Source organism: Tympanuchus pallidicinctus, unplaced genomic scaffold (genome assembly GCF_026119805.1).
Source record: "Tympanuchus pallidicinctus isolate F22 unplaced genomic scaffold, pur_lepc_1.0 scaffold11, whole genome shotgun sequence".
Taxonomy (NCBI): domain Eukaryota; kingdom Metazoa; phylum Chordata; class Aves; order Galliformes; family Phasianidae; genus Tympanuchus; species Tympanuchus pallidicinctus.
Window position 1 is genome coordinate 11,832,272 of NW_026294627.1, and position 26,016 is coordinate 11,858,287.

General features: G+C 35.3%; 1 protein-coding gene across 4 annotated transcripts in view; it reads left to right on the top strand.

The window, feature by feature from the left end:
* Window positions 1-24,889, top strand: part of DYNC2H1 (dynein cytoplasmic 2 heavy chain 1) — a 136,267-nt gene extending 111,378 nt beyond the window's left edge. For 3 of the 4 annotated variants that reach the window (XM_052670901.1, XM_052670903.1, XM_052670905.1), the window contains 5 exons: window positions 2,590-2,679; window positions 15,993-16,102; window positions 16,410-16,491; window positions 20,515-20,631; window positions 24,255-24,889. In XM_052670901.1, the coding sequence (XP_052526861.1) occupies window positions 2,590-2,679; window positions 15,993-16,102; window positions 16,410-16,491; window positions 20,515-20,631; window positions 24,255-24,413 (558 nt within the window). In that variant the 3' untranslated portion in view covers window positions 24,414-24,889. Of the gene's footprint in view, window positions 1-2,589; window positions 2,680-3,161; window positions 5,068-15,992; window positions 16,103-16,409; window positions 16,492-20,514; window positions 20,632-24,254 lie in introns of those variants that run through there. The other variant, XM_052670904.1, reaches the window with a different exon arrangement.
* The last annotated feature ends 1,127 nt before the right edge of the window (window positions 24,890-26,016 follow it).

The window sequence follows — 26,016 nt, forward strand, 5'->3', positions numbered from 1 at the left end:
TCTGGAAACCTTCCAGATGGCCTTCGGTTTTCAGAATGCTTTTTTGATGTTTCTTTTAGAAAGAAAAAATTATCCGTTGAAAAAGCCTCTGGTTAGCTGTATGTATAAAGGTTGCATATATATGTGTGAGTTATCTATATAAATATTTAATTTACTAATATTTATGGTCTTTAATAACTAACAGAAACATGTTTTTTATAGAATGAAGCCCAGAAAAGTGTTGTTTCAACTGTTTGCAAAAGCTTCTGAGTATATTACATTTTCATTAAGCTTTTTCTTACAGACAAATCCGCTAAGATTAGAAGTTGTTTGATAGTATTTCCATTCCAAATACGAAATCATTCTATACAAGTCAAATATATTAGCCAGTAAAACATGTAAATCTGTCCCCATTCTCCATTTTTAGATTTTCATAAAGTTTTACTGCAGTCATAATCACAGTCTGCAGTCTGCAGCTATTCGTTATGGATTACTGCCATACCACACCAGCCATGTACCTATCAGATTAACCTATCATATTGCCCTATATTCTTGATTTATGAGAAAAGTAACCGAAATTGATAGATCTGTTTCATCCATCAAAATGGACTTGTTTATAAACTAGTACAATTAGCGTCTGCAAACTGCCACACACTATCAGTAATAGCTTAATAATTGTATTCCAAAGATAATCAAACATTCATGTGAAACTCAGTGCTTTTTTCCACCTGTAGCAATTTATCATTTGTCTTGATGATAATACGTAGATACTGAGACTCCCTCTACAATGGAAAGTAATTCCCAAATATTTGGTTTATCTACATGTGTGGAACAACTCCCGCTGCAAATCATGTTATGTTATTTATTGATCTGTCAAATTTCTAAATAAAATAATTATTATTTAGTCTTTTTAGATTAACAAAACAGCATTTGTGAGCAAAACAGCCATACAATTAGAATAAATGAGCATTTTTATGTAGCAGTCTCATTGTCTTTTTAAACACATTTTGACTGCATGGTTGAAAATGGTGCTAAAGTACAAGTCACAGTAAATGCAAAGGACACAAGTAATGTATAATGGTCATTTCTTAGTATTTATAGTTACATTTCTTCTCATTGAGCAAGTTTGGGTTCCTTGTGTGCTTGAGTTGCACCCTTAAATTGGAAGCAGCAGGAGCTATGAAGCCAATCGCTGTCACAAAAATGTACTTAACGATTCTGTGCATTTTTATCACTCCCAAGCATCAGTTCAGTGCTTCCTGATCTGTTGAATGAAGTATTTCTGGCATTTTTTATGTGTACTTAACCATTTACCTTGACGCAGATCACTTTATTGGATTGTGACCATAAAGCAATCTTTTCAGCAGCTCTCCAGAGAGACTAATAGCAGTCTCTTGTAATCATGGCAGCTAGATCTCTGTATATTTGTCATCTGAAGTGATTTGCTTAATGCTTTTTGTCTACACTTATGTTTATTTTAATGTGGTTGTGAATTAGCTAATAAAAGAGTATTTAAAAAAAAACTTATATTTGAAAAGAACAAATTCTTTAGTTTTAAGATTACAGCATGTGAAGAAGCTGCTAGAATACAAAAAAAAAAAAGTGAAAATAAATGTATGACTTCAGTTAGTAAGTCTGATTTCAACAATTGATTTCAATAGCTGATTTCAACAATTACTGTTGTTTATGCAAAATTGAAATGTTAATATGCCTCCATACTAACAATTAGCTAACATCTTTCTTTTTGACTTATATTAATTTAGATTGATATATTATCAGTGTAAGTTGAATGCCTTTTAAATGACAGTGAAGTGAGCTGTCCATAAATGTGTATCTATTAAGAGCCTGCAAAAATTGAAGGATAATGTTTGCTCTATTCAAAAAGTAACTAATTATGCAATAAAGCATGCAGCTTTATGTAAAGTATAAATATATAAACTGCTTTATAAACTTGTTCTATAGATAAACAGAATTTGTGTTCAAAGGTCCAAAAACTTTTTTATCTTTAAAGTAGACATGACAGATACTTTGATAGATCACAGAATCACAGAATGGCGAGTGTTGGAAAGGACCTCAAGGATCATGAATCTCCAACCCCCCTGCCACATGCAGGGCCACCAGTCTCCCCATTTAATGCTAGACCAGGCTGCCCAGGGCCAAAAGGATACCTTCTTATAAGAAGTTCTGTGATCAAATTGTGAAAATCTGTTCAATGCATAGCAGTTAGATCAGGAACTTCAATGAAAGCCCACCTGCAAATGTTAAACAGTGTAAACTGAGATATTTAATACTAAACTTATGTAGTATCATGCAGTTTTTACCAGATGGTATTTTATGCCAATTCTTTTTTAATTTTTTTGGAACTTACTGATGTTTCTTGATTGAATAGTAGAGGTTCTTGCAAGTTCTCCATCTTTGTGAGTCCCATAAAGAATTTACAAAATGAAGACCTTCCTATTAGTGGTTATATGCTTTCATGATTATATTACTTGTAGTGCCTTCTTTTGTAGAAATATTTTATTTCTAGGTTATTTCACTTCATTCAGATTACTAGATTAAAATGAAGTAGTTTTGAAATACTTTCTTTCAGTAAGTATCCTTTTATTTCAGTGTCCCCTCACATGGCAAAGCAAGTGGGAAGGTCCAGAAGATCCTTTACAGTATATTAGAAGTCTTGTAGCTCGAGCACTTGCCATACAGGTAATTTTAAAGAATTATTTTAACTCAGTATTTTGGTGTTCAGTTACACAGTATATCGTATGTATTGCATTATAGTAGTTAGAATTTGTGTGATGAAGCTTGTTAAAATGAAAACAGGAAGGCAGGCCAACCCAGGGCAGTGAATGGAATGGGCAGAGCCAGGATCCACCCCTTCCCTGACCTTATTTAAGGGTTACAGTGGAGATGAGTGTATCTCTCTGGAGAATCCTGCATACCTGAGGCCTTCTGAAGGGAAGCAGCTTCTTTTCCTTATTTCTGTGCCTATGGCTGTTGTGTTTGAGCAAATCCTCACTCGCTGAAGCCTGGTACCTTGATACTCTGTCTTGGTTATGCTTTCCATTGTACTGCATTACAATAGCTTTATCTTTAAACACTTTTCAATGTGCCCCAGGACAATCTTCTTAACATCTTCAGAGACTGAGTTCATGCTAACAAGGTCTTCTCTTATGCCCTTTCTGCAGGTGGGTGTAACTCACAATCTTGCAGTCAGTGGGGACCTCCCCAGAATTCCACAGCCTCTGGTAAATTGTTGAGAGGTGTCCAGATATAAAGTCTGCTCATTCCTTCAGCATTCTGAGGTGAATCCCATCAGGCACTGTGGATTTAGGAGCAGTGAGCTGATACAGCTGGTCCCTTACAATTTCAGCATCCAGACATTTACATTTAGGTAGAAATATCTTTAGTTAAAGTACTTGAATTGACAGGAGAGTTATATTGACAGAGAGATAGAAGTGATGTATTTATCTGCCCACTGTAAATTAATATTGAAGAATATAAGTGTAGTATTTTGAATTTACGTAGAAAGTTTTTTCAGAAGTGACCAGTCTTCTGTTGGCTCCAGACATGAAACAAAGATCATTTGTTTTTTGACAGTCTTGTTTGGTGGTGTATGACACAAATTTCAACATTAGTGTTGATTTATATTCAGAAAGAAGATTTGAGGAGGAACATGATTTCTAGTCATAAACTTTTCTAGAGAAACTACCCAATGGAAGTTTCTGAAGTATTCATAAGATTCTTGTATGCAAATCATTTATTTTGGTTAGTGCTTAATTTTACTTAATTGTCTACTGCAGAAATGGCTCAAACTATGAACAAATAAGTCTGAAAATGTATAGTAGCAAGTGATAATACATATTCAGATGTTATTTGGTCATATTATTAGAGTTGGGCTTAGTTCCCTGTGTCTTTTGACATTATTATAGTCATTAATAAAACGCATAACTTATGGCTTTCTCCTACTGTGTGTCAGCTTTGCTTACAATCTTCAAGAGTAACAGTTGGTGACTTCTATCCATTATTTGGTTGTAAGAATTTCCTTACTTCTGTGTTTTCTTAAAATAAGAATTTAATATTAGAGTACAGGCTTCCTTTTGGAGTACACCTTCCATACAAAGTGGAAATAGTGTAACAGATGAAATTACTGCTAAGTAACAGTAATATATGGTTTTTACCCAAGCAAATTCAGAAAACTTTCCAGAATTTCCATATATTACTCCAGCTAACTATTGACAAATGTGCTGCATTATATCACCATGATAGAAATCTTCCTTTTTCATTGTTCAGACTGTTGACAGTGTTGTGCATTTGATTTATGATTGAATTGTTTACAACGTAGAAAAAATTTTACTGTCCAAGAGGGACAGCTTATTAAAGCAGACCTTTGCAATAGATATTTAACTGTGTTCTTAGGTTGTAACTTATGTTGGGTTTTTGTTGTTAGCAAAAACAGAAATCAGTCATAGATGACCAGATAATGATTATTACTTTTGATTATTATTATATTGATTATTATTATTTTGATATAAATTTATGATGTGAAATATATAATACTATTTTGTTTGAAGAAATTCTTGATCAGGCTATTCTGCTTCTCAAGCTTCTGCTCAAATCTCAAATGAAGCAGGTTTTCTGTTTTTACTGTAATATGAATTTTACCGGAAAACATGGATTCTATCTTATTATGCACTTAAGGAAAAAAGATGATTTAACTTAAGTGTGATTCCAATTTATTTTATGCATGTTACACAAAGATTTTGATTCACCTTAATCATTTTTTAATTAGCTTTCATTTTCCTCTGACTTTTCATTATTATTTTATAAATATATTTTATAATTCATTGAATCTGTCTTTGGTTTCTCAGGGATTTAATAAAGGCAAATAGATATTCTCATCATTCTGAAAATTATCTTCAAACTTATATTGCAGTGAAGGCCCTATTTTTTTTAATTGGTTTAGTTTTATATGAACTCCATCATGTTTTCCATCATTAATTGTACCTCCCTCTGCTTCTGTCACTGTAAGATAATGACTCCTACCTTCACCATTAGGGAAACTTAGGTTCTGTGTACTTGAAGAGGAAAAAAACAAAACAAAACATTGAAACTTGAAAGAGGTAAAGAAAGATTGCTTCTACAAAGGATGCAGTAGACCTGTACTTAGGCTATTAATTAAAGGCTGCCTTGTCAAAGTATTTACTGCCAGTGCAGAAAATAAAAGCAACTTCTTTGTGACTGGAATCGAATGGTGTTGTATTAAAATTTGGGAAACTGTATGGAGAGGCTTCCTTGAAAGCCTTAATTTGTTTTAAAAAAGAAAAAGATTAAAGTGAACATCTTGGAGGCTTTTCTGAAACTCAAACTGATACAGAGATTTCCAGTGGAAGATATTTTGAAATCATTATTTGGTGTATTTGTTATTATTGGATCCATTACTGTCTTCCAAATCTTACAAAAACAGGAACCTAATATTTACTAAACAGCTAAAATAGGATTATAATGTGTACTGTACTGTATCTTTCAACTTATCAGTTGGTCTTTGTGTAGATATTACAGCTGTAAGCTAAAATGTATGGAATGAGTGTCTTGAGCTATCAGCATTTTTTGATTGCATTGTAGTGCCTTACCTATCTGTCTTTTCTGAGGTGATTTGTTATCTCAGACATTTTTATAGCACAGTTTTGCACTGTTCACAGTGGTGCACTGGTCTGATAATGTATTTGTTTATTTTGTATACTAGTCTTGCATTTCAGTTCCGGATGCCTTAGATTTTGTGTGACCTACTGAAAAATATGAGGGAGAGAAAAAAGTGGGCCTGTTTGAACAGCTGTGTTCATAACAGCAAAGCAAAAGTAAAAGAAGGGAAAGCAAGGAAACACTGCTTCAAAATGAAAAGCTATGGCTGAACAGCAATTCATTGCACATGAATAGTATTTCTCTTAATACTTTGATTGTGAGGAGAGACCATGTCTTTAAAAAGGTAACTGAACTGGAACCCTAGCATGTGGTTCTGGACGTTTCAAAAGATAGCAGAATCCTTTAAACATACACTTAAGAAAGCTTAATCCAGTGGACTGAAGGGTGTAGTGGATTCCTTCCCTCCTGAGTCCCCTGAGATTATAGGCTGGTGTTTGTCCTCATTTTCCACATCCTGCAAAGCTGAGGCTGAATTCCAGAATAAGCAGCAAATATGTTCCACACAGACACAGCCAGACATGCAGCCTGACAGAGAGAAGTACCTTCATAGGCAGCTACATGAACGCTGGCAGCACGAATAGCCCTATTGTGTTTCTTTGGTTTTTAGTGCTCAAGAAAAATACCCTCCATGATTCTCTGATTTTTGATCTCTCCACTGGTGTGGTTTCCAATCCCTCAGTCTGCAACAGGCAGCCCAGACCTCTGGCTGATATGGCACGAGGTTTGTGAGAGGATTCCCTCTCCCAACTCTCCCCAGACAGGGAACACATGTGAACAGAAAATAAGTAAAACAGTACTTAAAGGACAGGACAGACTCTGCTGATGCCATTCTTGCTCATCCCTGATCCACTCTGAATCATCACTTTTCCCAATCTTTGGTACTACCCCTAAATATCCTGCTATATATTCACCCACTCTGGCACTCCATGGAAAGTTTTGTACCCCTTAAAGTTTGCATAGCTTTTCAGTTTCTTTTGATAGATTGCCGTAGTGCATTTTGGAGCATGAGCAGTAGCTTGATGGTATGTCTCGTGTGATCTTAGGAGTAGCTGATTTGGGTGGATTATGTTAGCTGCATCCCCCACTTTACTGTTGCTCTTCCCATCACTCTATTTTAATATGTATTTGTCCAGGTATGTGTATAATGCAGAATACTTCAGATTTAGTATTTTAATTAAACACAAGGGTTCCTAAAAATATTGTTCTAAATCTATTATTTTAAATCAAAGTTCAAAATGCTATAGAGAATCCACTTTATTCTGAAGAATTCTGTCAAGAATATCAAAACAAAAATACAACTACAGACTACTATGATCTGCTGAGAACCTCAGCATTAATTAGTTATCACAGCTTCCATCTCATTGCGGTATGATTTCACTTTGTACAGAATTTATCAGCCAGAATTCATTCTTTAAATAACTTTTTTTTATCTAAGTGATATCTGCTTTGGAAAAGTAGGGAACAGGGGCACAATAAAAATTTAGATCTTTTCTTTCCCTCCTGGAAAAGGCAAATTTGAAGATATAATAGATTTATTGTTGTATCCTATCCCCCTTTAATCAATTATTCACTTAAATTAAGTAGTGGCTGTATAGAATAGTAGTAACTTGTAAAGATACACTGTCCAAAGAGGAGTTCTGAAGGCTATGTTGTAAAATAAAAATATCAGACTATTACAGGTCAGTGAAAGTTGTCCACTGAAATATGGTCTGTTTTCCAAGGAAGCTAAAGCAGAAGGTGAACCTTTTTTATGTTCAGAGAGTTGATGTCCTCTTGTGACTTAGCAGGACACTGTGTTCATGTGTAGGGGCCTGAGGTGGAAGGATTCCTTATTCCTTAAGTTGTTGTTCCTTTTTCCTTTTTTTTCCTTTAAGCACTAGTTGAAAGCTTTACATTCCAAAAATATTGAAATCATTATTCTTTGAATGAAATAAGTCTTACTTCCACACTGAGTCTGCAAGCTGTGCATTTTTAAATGGAAGTAATGTCAGTGTAAAGAGATTATCCCTCATTTGGGAAAATAATTTGTTTTACGTGTGGGGAAAACAGGTTTTGAAATGCAGCACTGGGAAAGGAAAGTTATCTTTACCTGCATTCGGTTTGGTTTCATTGTGAATTATTGAAGCTCAATTCCAATGAAATTTAGATCCTCTGCTAAGGGAGGCATCCACAGGTTATGGGTTTTTCCAAAAACTTCTGCCTTATATCTTTTGAAACGTAATTTGTTTCAACAGAATTCAACTCTGTTGATTACATTCTCAATTCTAAGCATGTTTTATGAGTGTAGGTATTTTTTTCATTATTAAACACTACCTTGTAAGCAGAAGTTTGAACAGCATCCTTCATCATACTGCTGAAGAGCTGATGATCTATATGATTGTAGAAAATTGATAGCGGAAGGCAATCACTCATAAAAAGACTTCTGTAGTTCATAAAAAAGAAACGAGTTGTTACTGTGCATATTCTAAAAAATTAAAATGATCTTTTTTCTTAATCTCAGTTCAATTTATTGATTTGTGGGGGGTTTTTTAGGCAGATTTGTTTATTTTTTAATGTATGGATGCAAGTTACTCTACATACTCTGTAACTGAGTGGAAACTGGGTCATGTGTTTAATGTGTGTATGATTTAATGCTGTAGTTTTACACTTTATTAAATCTAATAAAATAAACATCATTCACTGATCTTTCTCCTCAAGATCCAAGATGCATTTTCAGAATGCGGAGAGAAAGATGAACACACACAGTGCTAAATGTAAATGAACTGTATGTATTTAAATTTTTTAAATTTATGATGTTGATTGCCTCATTTTAAATAACTCATTTTTCATTCTTTCTTTATCATGGACAAAACTGTGATGCAAAAGATAAAACAGAGGGGTAAAATGGATAGTCTAGTCTGAATTTTTAATTTAAAAACTTCATATATTTTTTTCAAATGTCAGATCTGTTGTAATGAGTATATACTGGGTTTGTACCACTGTATTGTAGTATCTCTCTTATAAATGTTAAATATTGAATGTCTAATTATGCACCCTGAAAGTCTGAGATTTTGCAACATTTCTTTGCGTCACTAAGATCAGCCAAGAGAGAACATACACATGCTGAAAAAAAAACACTGAATTGAAAGGAAAAAAAGAAATGGTGGTAAGAGTGGTCAGACACCAGACAAATGTGTGCTCCTTAGGAAAGTCTGTGAAATGTTTTCCCTAGGTTATTCCATCTGTCTGTTCAGGATACTTGTGAGAACAGGTTTGAATGTGGCATCGTGCCATAAAATCACCAAGGTTGGAAAAGACCTCTGGGATCATCGTGTCCAACTGTCCACTTAACACACATATTTTCCTGCTAAACTATGTTCCTTTGAGCAACATCCCAATGCTTCTTGGACACTCCCAGGTCTGTTTCTTCTACACAGTCTTCTAGCCACAATGCTCCAAGCCTGCAGCATTGCTTGGGATTGTGGCCAAAGTGCAGGACCCGGCACTCGGTCTTGCTGAACTTCATCTCAGTTGGCCTCAGCCCAGCCTGTCCAGATCCCTCTGTAGAGCCTTCCTACCCTCAGGCAGATCAACATTTCCTGCCATCTTGGTGTCATCTGCAAACTTACTGAGGGTGCACTCAATGCCCTCATCCAGATCATCAATAAAGATGCTGAACAGGACCTCAATACCAACCTCTAGGGAACATCACTCATGATGGGTCACCAGCTGGATTTAACTCCATTCACCACCACTCTCTGGGCCCAGCCATCCAGTTAGTTCTTTAACCAGTAAAGTGTGTACCTGTTTAGGCCATGGACTGCCAGATTCCCCAAGGAGAATACTGGGGAGGCAGTCTCAAAGGCTGCTCTTTCACTGCATTCTCTTAGTGAGGTCTTTGTTGCACTTCGCTAACTTGGGAAAAAAAATCTTACTCTGTGTGTAGGAAAGTGTTAACATCTCAGTAAGGACTTGAAAGTGTCTTCCTTTCTGTGGGCCGTCTTCATCCAGTCCATGCTAAGACTAACAGATATTTTCATCATCCCTGGACTCCAATAATGTCCAACTTAAAAAGACTAAGAACAAGGTAGAAGCATGCCAAGGGGCTTGGCCCATAAATGAGGCAGTGTCTGAACAAGATCTCTTGTTCAGCCTGCAGACTTGATGATGAGCTGTTTTCTCAGAACATCACCAAAAAAAATCAGTTTCGGGCTTTAACAAAAGTTTTGTATGCTATAAGAAGCTCTACTTGAGTTGTCTTTAGTCTGAATGCTGTGTAGAAACAAGCATTTATTCATACCCATTTATTACACCAATTTAAAAAAAATAAATAAATTGTGTCTACACAAAATTATTCCTGGTTGAACAAACTTTCTGATGGTCGGAGCAGTTGTAGCGCTTTCTCAGTGCTGCGTAAGTAGCATTAGCATGAGTCAACATGGTGTGTCCCTGGATTCTGTGTGCCAGGACAGGACCAGGCAGTCATGTAGTTGCTTGGTTCTAGGGCAGCTGCATCAGCTGGAGTTTGTTCTGTGATTTCTTTCTTCCTTGTAGAAAAGTAGAGTTCTTTGTTTTTTGGCTGTCATGTTTTTTTGGGATATGTATCCGGTACAGTTAAGCAATTCTGATTAGACTGCTATAGTACGTTTGATAAACTTTGCATACGTACATGAGAGTTAGGATGAGGATTGATAGTTGCTGATAGATGAGAGTTCTGTTAAGCAGGCATGGTTGAGAGATTTTCTTTGAATTTTGGCAGTCTCAAGAGAGGATGTTAGCAGAAAACTGCTAAACAGCTAAAAAACCCAAACCCAGGTTTTGACTGATGACTGCAGCACAAGTGGTCATTATCTCTGAAGAGGAACAAGGAGTGTGAGGGATATGTTTGACTGAAAATCGTGGGATGTTCACCAGAGAAAGTGAACCATGGTAAAGGAAGCAGTTCTCTGTTGGCTCCCTTTACCACAATACAGCATTCAAGGTGGTACAGTGGAACACACAGCAGTAAATTGTTTCATCATTAATTGTGCCTGGAATACTGAGTATTCTTTACCTTGTTCAGCCTTGCTGGCTTCATCACAACTGCATTCCTGCTCCAGAGGTCCACAATGGAATTGACAAACTCACTTTGTCCAAGGATTCGGGTCAGCACTCTCATCTGTTACCCGTAAATAAATATTATACACCATTATTTTCTGTGCCTGGCAACTTCTTATCAGTGGCAGTTGGAAGTAGGACCATAATCTGTGTTCAGTGATTGTCAAGAAAATAACTGAAAGTAGATATTTTTGAGATATGTTAATCAGCAGCTTGTTAGAATTTTGTTACGGCTCTTATGTAGTCATCACTGTGATATTCTTATTAAATGTAGGAACCAGCAACTCAGAAAAGTTCAGTTACTGTTTTGATGAAAATGAATTAATGCAGTAACCAGAATGAAATCAGATTTGTTAATGCTTCCCTCAGCTGTGCCTTCGTGCACAACCGCTTCTGGCACATTGTTAACTAGCAAGTTGATGCTAATAGACTCAGAATTTGTATGCTCTAACAACATGCCATTGCATTAACATTCAGACTCCCCAAACAAATACAGAACTTCTGAGGCATATCGAACTGAAATGAAGAAATAGTATTATATTTAAAGCACTAAGCAGCAGTTTTTGTTTGTATACTCTAAAATAACAGAATGAAATCCAAAATGAAAAATAAACTGCGACTCCAAACCTTTGCATTTACCATTTAAAAGATAGTATGTACCCATATCATACTATGTGAAATATGGCAGTATTCATGTTCATTTTATATAGAGTAACTGCAATAGCTCAAGAGTTTTCACAGGAAAAAATTGCCCAGAGGGAGCAATTTGCTTTATGCCAGTCACTCCTGAGTGACCACACTTTCCCCCCGTCTGCACTCAGTGCCATAATGAATACCTCTGTCATTTCCTTGCAGTGTAACACAGTTACTTAAGCTGATGATTTCCACCAGGTACAGCAGAGTACCCTTGTGGTGGTCAGCTGAATACTTCCTCTCCTATCAGTGTTTGTTACTTGCCATCATTTGCTGTCAGCCTTTTCTGTTCTTTTCTCTAGTAACTTCGAATGCCTCTGAAACTAGTGTAAAGACAGAACTGTACTACATATGTTTTCTGGCTATGCATATTCATATCATACTGGATACAATTTTATGCCGATACGCAAAAGTGAAACAATTTCTGTAGTGATTTAAATGATTTGTTATTTCAATAAAAGATTTCTTCTGGGATTGTAACAAGGGAAAAACATTATAGAAGAGAGTATAATCAGGGTGAATTAAAACCGGTGAAGGAAAAGTACTTGATACATTGTAGAGGAGTTCTGTGATCAGCCTAAAATTATATAAATGATAGCAGGAAAATCTGGCAGCCTCTTTATTCTTTCCACTGTTCGATATGAGGTGCTCAGTTTGCTTTGGGATTATAAAAGATAAAGAAAGCTTCTTCTTCAGAACGGAATAGATGCTTCTTGGATGTTAAGATGAAAAAAATGAAAAAAAATATTTAAACCATCTGAGACTGTACTTTCAGATTTATTGTGGGAAAAAGATTGTTTCATTATACAAAATGGAAACTCACCTTATTAAAGCATTGAAATATTCTGCTAGGAATTGCTGTACAAAGTTTTTTGCATATCACTGATTAGGTACTTACAAGCATCTAATGCTATGTTAATCTACCAGGGACCGTTCAAATTTAAATTTATAACTTTAACTAAGCAGTAAATATTCTGTGAAACACTCTGGAAATATTAAGTAATAAGGGTTAAAAAATATATGTATTAAAAACCTTTTTGTATATGTATGTGATGTAAATGATTTTCAGCGTTAAAATCTTCAGACTGAGGATTCATTTAGTTTTGTTTCACAGCTAAATGCTGTTTATCAATATTGCAGTGATTTCAACTTTCATATACATTCTCCCAGCAATCATTAACTGTCATAACTAACACAGGGAACTAAAGCTGTGCTGTTAATAATATGCTGGAAACTGTTCTTAGTGAATTTAGATCTTGGCTATTAGTTGTTTTGAAGATGTAAACCTAACTGTGTGTTGCAGCAAACACACCAAGGGCTGTGTGTAATGGTGGGAGTGAGGAGGTAGCTGGGAGAACACTGATCAGGCTGCTGACCTGACCCACAGGGGGATGATTAGCTAGATATTACACCATCTTAGTGCTTTTGGTAGTCCTGTCATTGTAATCTAGATGGCAAGTGACAAACGCATGGATTTTTTTGGCCTACCTGGAAAGAGAAAAGTTTCTAGTAAGCTAGTGGTGGAAGAAGTCACTTCAGACTGAAATGCTGCATGGCCATCTAAGATCAATAAATCAAACAACTTTGCATCATCTTGACAAATGAAGTCAATGTGTACTTTTATTGAAGTTAGGGTCGGAGTGGGAAATGAAGAATCACAGCTAATCTGTTGAAAGATTTCTCCTTTTCAAGAAACATCAGTCTTTCCACAGCTCAGCCTGAGGTTCCTGCGCTTCCAGACATGACCTTTCCTAGGCATCAAGGGCAGTGGTGGGGGAAGCACTAGTAACAAATGATCCATTTAGGAGTGTTGTCATTTGTTGAGACCTTAGCACTTGACTAACATGCTGTCATGTGATGATATAGGATGGAAAGAATAACTTCGTTTTTTACACTTCTATTTTTAAAATATATTTTATTATCATTTTTTATTGTGTTTTGCACTGTTTGGGGCTCATATAGAGTCCATTTTCTTTGTAGTAGAAGCTGATACAGTGCTGAGTTTCAGATTTATGATGAAAACAATGATAACACACCGGTCCCTTAGTTGTTGCTGAGCAGTGATTACTCAGAGTCAAGGACTTTTTTGCTTCTCATGCTGCCCTGCCAGTGAGTAGATGGGATGGGAAAAGAGCTGGGACAGCTGGCCCACACTGACCATACCATATCATATTGTGCTCCTCAGTAAAAGCTGGAGGAAAGAATGGTCATTGGAGTTACATTTGTATATACAGTCAGAGTATACAGTCATATATATTCAAATAACATTCAGAGTTCCAGTGTTTATTTTCTGAAGTAACTGTTAAGTGTGATGAGCCCTACTTTGCTAGAAATGACTGGACATCTGCCTACTGATGGGAAGTACTGAATGAATGCTTTACTTTGCTCTGCCTGCATAGGCAGCTTTTGCTTTACCTGTTAAAATGCCTTTCTCTCACTCAGCCCACTACTTTTCTGACTTTTACCCTTCTGATTCTCTTTTCTGTCTCACTTGGAAGGGGGAGAGTGAAGGGCTATGTGAGGTTGAGCTGCCTGCAGAAGTTAACCTGCAACGTTTAAATCTTCAATATTTAAATATATAAAACCTAAATGTTTATTAAGCAGCGCAAATGAGTTATGTCTTCTGCTTTATTTAGACCAATACAAGTAGCAATTACAAACTTTGCTTTTGTGATCTAATGAAAGTTTTTGCTATTGTGTTTCCTAATGCAATTTAATTATATGAGCTTAGAATTAATATCACCCACACTGATCTTTTAATTGGATGGAACAGAAGCATCTATGTTCCTGACGGTGGTTCTCTTTAGCAATTACATTAAAAGTTTATTTGATGACAGCAGTAGAATGATTACATTAGCTGCAAGTTGAGATGTTTGTGTCTACTTGTATTATACAAAACAATTTACAAAATCTGCCCTAACCTGATTGCAGATTTACTGCAAATATTGTTGTTATGCAAAGTCATTAAAAATTCAGGCAGACAAGGCACACAATAACTGTATACATTTAGTTAATGAAAATGGGAAGTGAAAATCTTCTAACTAATTCATTATCATTTGGGTTGAGGGCTCATAGTCTGTGATGTGACAGACAAAAAAGGTCACTGATTCAGTTTTTGTGCATGGTGGAAGCATTATGGAGATGTATTTGACACGTTGATGAGGAAAAACGCCCCTCAACAGCAAAAAAGACCACGCAAAAAAAGAGATGTGATATTTACTTGTCTTGTGGATTTTTTTTTTTTTTTTTCACTCTGAGATGTTTCTATGAAATTAGATGATCAGCATGATGAAGAATATACTAATTACTAATGTACTTTTAAAATGAAGTACTGATGCCTGGTGGGTGCTTTATGTGAGTGAACTAATATTTTAAAATAATACTCATCAAGCTGAAATGTAATGATTTGTACTTTGTACGGAAATGTAATGATTTGTACTTTGGTATTTTTTTAGGCCATCTTCTTTTTTGCATTCACATAGGAGTGGACAGATAACATGCCCTTAATGCTAACTCAGAGATACCTTGCATGTTCTTTCACATGAGAGACAGGCATGTAGTTTACCGTGACGAGGAGACAATCATTAATGAATAGTGAGCTGTTGACATTCCTCCAACTTTCTGGATTTGCGAAATAATTTTAGATCTGTCTAAAATAAGAGTAGATCTTCAGTGTCCCACTTGGTCTAAAAGAAGGCTTCAAAAGAGTGTAGCAACCATGGCTTCTTCAGTTTTGAAATTAATAGATTAGTACGAGACTTTTGTCTCGTACAGAGTGCATCCTTGATAAGGGATAGAAAAAAGTAGGAATTAGTTTTGCATGTTTCTTTACTTACTACATATGGTTTATCAAGATTGGAAAGCAAGCTGCAATGTGCTTATCTCTTCTCTTGATGGCAGATAATGCATTGTGTCAATAGGAAGTTCCAGGTATGTTGCTCATAGAGGCAGGCTTCACGTGAGAAAAAGTAGGTTGGGACAACAGAATAAATGAGTATAATTATTTCCTCCACTTCTCTAATTTTTGTTCTCTCAACTCTAAAAGAGGTCAGTTTTTAGATCAGAAATCTAAATTTCTGAATCAGAAATTCTGTGTATTTGTCTTAAACCTTACTTGAACAAAATTCAGTTATTTGTCTGAATTCAGCAAAGCAAAGGCTATGTTGCTAACCATTTTGACAAAGAAAACATGAAATTTCATTTTTGTGAAGATGGAATAGGGTTTCAGAAGAGCATTAGGAATTTGGTATGAGCTTCATCCTACAAAGTGAGCTGCAGTATGCAAGGAGTGGAACAAAAGCTTGTTTGTTTAGATGAGTGAGTCACATTACACATAAACTGCTGGCTTGCTTGCTTTTAAATCGTGTTGACTTTCTGTTTGCCAGTGTGAAGTAATTGAAATTAATATTCAACTTTGAGATTGCAGTCTATTTATACAATCTTTATTCATTAATTGTATGTATTGACAAATCTACATCAACTTAAAATGTTGAAAAATCAGACAGTAACTTCAGGATTCATTTTTCCTCTTTTTTTTCCTCTTTTAGAATTGGGTAGAAAAAGCAGAGAAGCAGAAACTACTGTCAGACACCCTGGACCTTTCAGAGCTATTTCATCCAGATGCATTTCTCAATGCCTTACGCCAGGAAACTGCAAGGTAAGTGAAAAATAGTCTTACTATTTATGTGTATTAATGTGCTATTATTCTCTGTAAAGATGAACCAACAAATCATGTCAGTTATCATTAGGAGTCATCTCGTTTTTATTATTTGTGCTGAAGTAGAATAGTTACAAACTACTTGTTTGAATACTGATGTTAAAAAAAAAAAAGATAAAATTAATAATGTGTTTTTCTTCAAGGTAAGACTTACTGTGATAGGGTACGCATTGGTTTACATTGTTTTAGGGTTTACATTTCGTTTATTGTTGTTATATGTCTCTAAGAATGTGTGTTTCCCTTGCAGAGTAATGAGCTGTTCAGTGGACAGCCTTAAATTTACAGCATCATGGAAAGGACAAATACAGGAAGGCAAACTCCAAGTTAAGGTACTGTGCTTAGAAGTATTTGTCTGTTCTTCTTGAGTTTCTGTGATAAAAAACGTTGTAGTTATCATAGAATTTTGCTGAGATGTCCAGGTTACCTGTCCACAAACTTTCTGGAAGAGTGAACTATAAATATAGTGTTGGAAATAGAAATGCTGGTTAATTGTATAAAGGTGCAAAAAAACCTGCAGAGTGCTGATTTAAATTTCAAATTTCAAATTCTTCTTCTTCCATTACATTAATCTCCTCTTAGACAAAATAGAAGGTGCCGTTTCATTAGGTAATACGTAGCCATTGTCCAGAAGGTCATTAAAAGACTTGTGGCTTATAGAAAGAAGATACACGTATATAAGGCCATCTCTTAGAAACACTAACCTCAAAATGAGATTTTTAGGAACTAAGTGAACTATAATAGGATTCGTTTTAGATATGACAAAGACACAACAATTTGTTAATAGATACTTAGGGCTACAGCCAGCAGCTATAAACTCACTACTCATTGTCTAGGGAGCAAGACAGAGTACTCGAATATTTTAGTTTAGCTTCTTAATACTGCAGGTGGTAATGTGATTTTGACTGAATCTGAATCTTTTTGCATCTGTCTTATGCTTAAATTTGTAGAGAATTCACAAAACAAGTTCTGATTCCAGTGAATGTTGTTCCCGTGATATTAATGTTCAATAAGCTGTGTTCAGCACAGAAAGCAGGTGGCAGGACTCCTTCTTTAGTCTGATAATGCAGGCAGCAGACACAAGACTGTAGGAAATAACAGTGTCCTAGGTCAGCTTCTGACACTATCCAAAATTACTAATAGAGAGTGGATGAGAATTTCATATTTCTGAAATATTTAGATACCAGAAAAAAAAAAAACAACACCCTGTAATTATCTAACCTGACCTTTGTCCAGAATAGTCTTTTGAATTTTGTTAAATTAGCTCCTGTTGGCGATGGCAAATATCATTTAGGAAATTAATCAGTCTGGATATTCTAGTAAGAGTTGTTTGCCTCATTTGGTAAGAGGCAAATGGGAGTCTACAACTTAACAATAAATAAACCAAGGAACTTTCAGGGAGTTGTGTCCCTGTGTTCTGTCTGTGAGCTTGCAAATCACACATTCTGATGTTCTAGATTCACCCAAGACTTCTAAGTCCAGGGAAACAAGCAAAAACTGTGTTGAACATTTCAGACGACTGGAAGTAATGGTAGACATTTGGGAGGAATTTTGTATGCCAAACCCAGTAAGAAGTGCTAGGACTACAGCTATGGAGGAATGGTCAGTCAGGCCAAGAAAATGCCTTAACATGGATGAATATCAAACCTGATGTTGAATTATCAGTTTTAATTCAGACTGTAGTTTAGAGGCATGATGCAGAGTAGATCCTTCCACGTGATGAATATTTGATTTAGAATTAGCTGTATAAAATTTAACATCAATTGGTGTTGCTTTAACAAAAGGTACTGAAAATGCACATCTGTGCGTCCTTTGATGTGCAAATACTTCTCTTATTTGCTGTGTGCACTGGTTGCTCATCATACAAAATCAGGTATTCTTTGCTTTTGATACTAGAATCTCATTTTCCATTGTTGTGAAAAAGAATGAAAGTAAAGAAGAAACACTGTAAGGTAGTAAATGCTATGAGCTTGGATAGAGGTTAATATAAATAAAGAAAAAATGTTATGCAAGAATATTGTATTCAAATGCACGACATCAACATTAATATCAAATGTGTGCTTTTTGTAATTGACTGAAATACTATTATAAGATTTTTTTTTTTAACACAGAATACCTGCATTGTGGAATATTAATAATTTAATGATGAAAGCCTGTGGTGGTAGTGAAGTGTATATGTATAATTAATTTCATGGGAAACTGGCATTAAATAGCAAGGAAAAATTAACTGTGGAGAATTTGAAAATTTGGAAACAGATACTTTGGACCTTGATGTCAGCACAATTTCAACAAATGTATTTTAAAGAATCATCATCTGTAACAACAGTTCAATTTGAAAGTAAACCTAGTACGAATAGACATGAAATTGCAAATGCTTTCTCTTTGTAAGAACTGATGCTCCAGCCAATACTGTGACCTGAGTTGCAAAAGATACTACATGCAGATACAGTGAAATCCATGTAATATGTAATTCATAGTAGTTGTAATTTCTCTATAACGTTTATCATAGAAAAGAGAACACAACCATGGGTGTACTTAGCCAACCAGTGTCTGAAAATGCATTGTTCCAGTAGTATTATATTTTTCAGTGGCTATTAATATTGAATCAAAGTCAAAGTTTTGTTCTTCGTCTTCAAAGGAGATCCTGTGATTGGTTGACATTTTCCAGTTCAGTTGATTTTATTTTACATAACTACAGTGTCAAAGGAACTACCAATATCAAAAGAAAAAACTTATGTGCTGTAGAAAGAGATTTTTCAATAGGTGACCCACTTTCATAGAACTGTCTTTTAGAGACATTCGGGTTGGACGGACCTTTCAACATGCAGCAATAAATTTTAAAAGCTCTTTGTCAGACCAGTCTTTCCTCAATTACTGTTTCAAACACCCAACTCCATAACAAAACTGCCAGCAGAAAGCAGAAAGAGCAGAAGGAAAAACAAGATATGAATCTTTCTAATACTTTTATGACAGGGATAAACAAGAGCTTTAAAGGCAGTCAGAAATGTGGTGGGATGAAGTGCATGTGATAGGACCTGTGTGTATAGTGAAGTGAAGCCTTAAGTATCAAGGTTAACAGTGGGGAGCAGAAGGAAGTCTGTGGCAAAGCATCAGTGTGATCATTAATAAGCTTTGTTCCTTTTATGCCTTTTGTGGTATTTTCTTCATATATTTTATCTGTGCAAGTCAGATGAGGTGGTACTGGAATGTACATAAGTTATGGTTAAGAATCCATTAAGAATGGATTAGAAAATAGTAGTTCTCTTCATTTTTTGTCTGATGTTTTGGTTATGCAGTTACTCATCCAGTTTCCAATAGCATTTTCCAACATTTCCTAGTTCCAGTACCACTTAGTGATTTTGTTTTTCATCAACCCCTGCCTCAATTTGTTATAGTTAATACAGGGCTTCATATGATAGTAAAGCAGGTAGATGATTTTCACATTCTTCCATTAGACGTGTGCTCCAGTTTTAGAGTTCGCCTTATGAAAAGCTGTATGAAAGTTATTATGGAGTTAAATTTTTTTATTACTAAAATTAAATTTACCACTTCAGCAGGCCATACTGACTACTATTATCATTTTTACTGGCAAACCATTATTATTGAACTGGCAAAATCAGTAGATGCTGAATTTTTCTTGTGGAAGAAGTACAAGGTAGATATCACTGTTGTTAAGTTATTCAGGACTTCAATTAAAAGAAATAATAAAAAATGTATTTTTCAGAGGCTGACAGTACTGGTTTATTAAAAGTAAGCACTTAATGTGTTGAATTTTAAAGCATTGTGAAGTTATTTATATAAATATGTATGTGGTTCTTTCTTATTTTTTCCAATCAGTACTTTAACTAAGAAATCTTGAGTTGTGTTAAATATTTTCTCTCATATTATTTCAGTATAATTTATATTTGCCTATCCATAATCTGTGTAATTGTGAATTCAGTTCTTTGAAAGCTATGCTCAGACTTCCAGGCAGAAATATATGCTTATTTCAGGGATAGTTATTTTCATTTTCTTGACGTTGTAATAATTGTGGACTTGGCTGTTTCTATCATCTTTCCATTAATCTAATGCCAGACAACTGGAGTTTCCTAAGTGAAGACATTTACAGGTATTTTTCTCTAGCATTTTGAAAGTTGTGCATCCAAATCAAAGGAAGATGACACAGAAGTATGGCCCAAGTCATGCTTTTAAATCCTGTTTGCTATTCTCACATATGGCATTGCAACAGTTAGCTTCCTGTTACTTAAAAACTTGGTGACAGTAAAAAGGATCGTTGCTTAACAAAGTCTAATATAATTATTGCTAGCATTTCAAGTCTTTAACACACGTTTCGATACTGTGTATTTCCATGGCAGATCACTGGCTTACTACTGGAAGGCTGCAGTTTTGATGGAAATAGACTTTCAGAAAATCTGCATGACTCTCCCAGCGTGTCATCTGTTCTCCCTTGTTACATGGCCTGGATTCCACAGGTACTAAATTATTAAAAGCTTTAAACTTGCAAGACCCATAATTTGCTTTTTTATCTATGTTGTAGCTCTTCAGTATGATGTTGCTGACTTGCTTTTTCCTTCTTTTTTTTTTTTTAATCTTTAATAGTAAAACATTATTGTGTGTAAAACAAAATAACTTATTTACCACCTATCACCTTGTGGATCTGTTCTTTTTTATTGTTTAAATTAAGACAAGGGCTTTATTTCAGTCATAATTTTTTTCTTCCCTTTTAAAATAATGTAAGTATTTCCAAAAATGTATTTCCTAAGTGTGTACTTGAGTTTGGGAGTTCATTCCCAGAGCGTATTTTTCTTACATTTTAAACAATAAGTGAAAATGTAACAGCAATAAAAAGACAGATAACATGGTGTTATCTGTAAGGAAAGAAAACCTTTCCCCAAAACTTGGGGAACTGTGTAAGATGAAGTAATTCAAACAGTAAAAACAGTTACTGCTTTCACTCTCCAATTATAATAGCAGTGCCTGAAAAGTAAATGAAAAAGTTACACAGAACTTCTTCAAGGATATGTGGCATTACAAATTCATGCACTTACATGATAGGAAAGTTTTAGAAAGCTTGTAGAATTAATTGCATTTGAATTTACAGAACCATAGCGTAGCTGAGGCTGGATGGAACTCCTGTGTCCCTCTGGCCCATTTGCTGCCCCAGCAGGGACAACCAGAGCAGGGTGCACAGGGCCACGTCCAGGTGCCTCTAAAAGCTGTCCAAGGAGGAGATTCCACAATGCAACTACTATCTAACATTTAATTGCCCAGTATATTTCGTTATTTTAGCTCCTTCTCTGGTCTCAGTGAAAGGTAGGCACTTCAGGAAGTTCATCCCATCAGGTAGTAGCTAGGATAAATTTTGTTAGATAAGAAGATTGGGTTTGATTAGAAGAATGTTAAAGAACAAAGTTCTCCGGACTCAAGTAGTTGACTTCTCAGTTAGAATTATTTAGTAATTATAATAAATTATGGTGATGATGAAGTTTATAATGTCTTGTGATAGATACTACCAAAGGAGCTCCACTGCTAACACAGTACTGTATCCCAAAATTTTTTTTGTTCTCAATGTTATTTCTAGCTCTGTAAACAAATCATTATGTTACAGTACAGCATTGGAAGTATAATGGTCTAGATTTAGACAGACAAGTAGGTAACTAGCCAGCATCTGTATTACTGCTTCCAGCTTTGATGTGAAAGAAGATACTAGAAATTGGAAAAAAAAAAAAGCAACAACAACACCAAAATCTATTGATCAGTGATAGATATGTCCTTTCTTTGGTACTTTACAAATGTCTGTAGGCTTCAGAGAAAGAAACAGATTTCTAATTTGCTCAAAAGTTGGTACGCGGAATTAATAAAAAATTTTCACACTTCTTGATATATGAACTCAGTGATGGGAGGGAAAAAGCATCAATTTATTTTAAATAGTTCCACCAAATGTTTATCTTTTGCACACTGAAGATAAGGATTAGAAGTGAGCCTGTCTTTTTTTTTAAAAAAGCATTTAGCTTCTTTTCAAGATAAAGCAGATGATTAAAGTTCTGAATGACAGTTTGTATTCTTTAAACTTCAAAGATATTCTGTGATGTCAGCAGCGCGATTTCTCTGTGCAAGCGTGCGATAGTTCAATAATCAGTGAATTAAAACGTTTCCAATGTGTTCTGTACTTCAAATGAATAGGAAAGGAAAGTGTTTCTGACTTCCCTGCCCTTCAGCTGTTATACTTTAGGCTTCACTGTCGAAATTGACCATGATCAAACACCATGTTTTCAAACAGAAGCCAAGGTAGATCTGAGATATTCGGCACTTTCCCTGATCTCATTATCTTCTCTGTAGGAGAATAGTGTGTGAAGTAGAATATTATGTAATAATTATTTGGGGTTGAATTTATGATCTTTTCCCCACACAAATATCTCTTATAAAATCTAGTGAAAAAAAAATCTGTATGTTTATAACGCAAATGCTTTATGTCATTTCAACCAAAACAAATAAAATGTACTCTCTGCAGCATTTTCCTTTAACAATGCTCACAATTCTCAAAATGGAGTGTTCTAAACTCTTAACTTAGTACTTACTAAATTGTGAAAGCACTTTCTGGTTCTAATTCATGGGATCATTCTAAACTGTAAAGGGTATTGCTGAAGGAGGTAGAACTATGTGTGAGGCAGAGGAGACAAAGACAAATGGAATGTGTGTAAGGGAAGATCATAAAGATTTGTGGTTCAAAAAGACTCTAACAGAATGATTTTAACCCTCAAATAATGTGATTCTGTAAAACATCAGTGGAATTGAGAACTGTATGAACAGCTATTTCTACACAAAAAAAATAAATAAATAAGGTGTACAAATAGGTCTGTGAAGGCAAATTTGCCTACTTTGGGCTTCCCATCTTTGGCTGTACTTGAAGAGCTTTGGTTGATGTTTTACTCTCAAATTTGCCGGCATTTTTGTCTTCCTCCAAGTGTCCAAGTGACGAATGTGTTAAGTATAATCCTCCTGAGATCAGCTGAGCTCTCTTTACAAACTTCTGAGTATTAAGTTCTTATATCTAACTCTTGCAGGGTTATCAGCAATCCCTTCTGCAGGGATTTAAACACTGGTGTTCAAAAGACAAGGGAACTTGATTTTCAAAAAGGAACAGCAAAATTCTTCAGAAATATCTTAACATGCAAGGCACAGTGCTTCAAACAGCTATGTTTCTGTGTATGGTTCTTCTGCTTTTAGCTGTTTTCTAATGATGGAGCATTACTAACTTGCCTTAGATGTGATTTGCATTAGGAAAAAGCTTGTTTTTAAATTCATTTATGATACATAAGCTGCTGCTTTGTTGCTTGATTCTTGAAAACTTTTGAAAGTGTCTTGTTGACAGTAAGGGAGATCTTGAGTGTGAAGAGAAATGTACTTACTGTATCTTAAAAGAATCAAATCCTGAATTACTTACAAGTACCTCATGTTGAAACCTGAATTACATGCTGTAGAAAGTCTAGTCAGTCTTTAAGCTCAGTTCTCTAAAATCATGCAGAGTTGCAATGACCTATGCAAAACCCTGGGAGGAAATTATGTCCAAGGTCCACACAAGGTCTCTGTAGGACAGAAAAGGGGAGAGGAACTGCTGTTGTTCTTAAGAGCATATATACAGACTAAGAGGTAAAGCTGTGGCTCCAACCAGCATCCTTCCCAAAGGAGTGTTTACAGCATAGTAGCAGTCTTTCTAACAGCAGTACTGTTAATGCTGTACAGTAAAGTAAATGTACAAGAGAATCCAAAATTGTTGATGAACACAGACAAAATGTTCAAATTTGAATACTTAAATTTAACACAATAATTTTTTGTGAAGGCACTTAATGGAAACAACTTGTTTCCCACAAGTGCCAAAGAAACCCAGATGCAACTATTGTCACTGTTGGTATGAAAGGAATTTATCCCACCTGCAGGTAACTGAGGAGCAGATCGCAGCTGGAGCAGCATTACCAGGAGAGCTGCAGGGTCCAGACTTTATCTTAGCATCCAGTTATGGAAACCACATCTCTGGAAATTACACTTTTCATGTGTTATGTTGTCTGAGTGATAACTAAGTGCTCTTTATTGACAGGATGCATGTGGTCCATATTCTCCTGAAGAATGCATATCTCTGCCAGTCTACACCAGTTTGGAGAGAGACCGTGTGGTGACAAATATCGATGTACCTTGTGGAGGAAACCAAGACCAGTGGATTCAATGTGGAGCTGCTTTATTTTTAAAGAATCAGTAATATAAGACTGCATTAAATTAACTGCTGAGTTTCAGAACCGTTTAAACACTTCATTTGTTCCTTGTTAGAAGAGCCCTTCAGTTTAATAGCTCATATATTTTTAAAGCAATGGTGTATAGATACTTTTTTTTTCCTTTTTTTAAACTATCTAAAATTAATTCTAGTTCAGTGGAACTCCTGCCATATTCTGCTAAGATAGAGAGAAGTTAATGCAGCAATACTTAGCAAACTGTTACTTTGAGTTATTATTTTTCTAGACTGTAACACAATGTATTTCTTTCTCGGATTTTTCAGATTCTTTCTGTATTGCAGTGTGCAGTTTTGCCCAGTGCAAGCCAATAAACATAAAATATAAATGCAAAGACAGTGTTTTTTCTAACAGACTTTTTCAGTATACTTTTTGAACTGTTACTATTCTTAAGTAACTTATGACTCTGAAATCACATTTATTTAGTAAAATAAAATGAAAAAACTTACCTGTTGTCATTGAAATTGAATGTTTTACTTGAACATAAAAGTCAAGATAAATGTTTTAGTCTGTTTTAATGTTGTTTTTCTTGAAATTCCTTTTTTTTTTTTTTTTTAATTGGCAATAAATAGTAAGAGTATAAATAAATAGTTCATAAACTTCATGTGGGGTTACAATCCAGTCAGACTGCCATCATGGTTGTTTTCTGGAAGTTAATGAAAAAAATCATTTTAGGAAACAGTACTGCATTCCTATTAGAATTGTATATAAATGCACAAGTTAGACAAACAATTCCTTAGGTCGTCAAGAGAGGTTTTCACTCTGTTGCTAGGTGATTAACATAAGGATATAATTATGTTCTTCATTTCTGATGTGAATTATCTGGGGAGTTTTGCTTTTAGTTCAGGATAGTCAAGTTTGATTTCAGTGATCAATGATTTATCACAGACTGCTATCATACCTTTGTTGTACCCTTCACTTGTTAATAAGGGGAATGGTTTTAATTGAGACAGGGGAGGTTTAGTTTAGATATTAGGAGGAAGTTTTTCACTCAGAGGGTGGTGACGCACTGGAACAGGTTGCCCAAGGAGGCTGTGGATGCCCCATCCCTGGAGGCATTCAAGGCCAGGCTGGATGTGGCTCTGGGCAGCCTGATCTAATGGTTGGCAACCCTACCCACAGTTGGGGGCTGAAACTCGATGATCATTGTGGTCCTTTTCATCCCAGACCATTCTATGGTTCTATGATGATTCTATGATTAACAAAAGCCTAGAAAAAGCAGGAAGTCCAAACTGCAGTAGGAAAAATCTCAACATAAGAATGAAATGTGTATAATTTTTAGCAACAGTTACAGACTGACATTGTGAAACACTTTTTAAAGACAGTAGCATAAATGCACTTTATTATTATTCATAGAAAAGAAAATGGTCATCTTGGCTTTGATACCTCTACTAATGTATTTTAATCTGAGGTAGCATTCAAATAGAACTGTATTTCACTTGCAGTATATTTTCGTAGATGGTTTTGAAGGAGGGAGATGGAAGGTGGCAGAAGAGTTGGCTGCATCTCCAGGTTAGGTTCTGAAGAAAGTTTTTTCTCTGTTTTATTCTATTGTTCTCTTAAGCTTGATCTTTT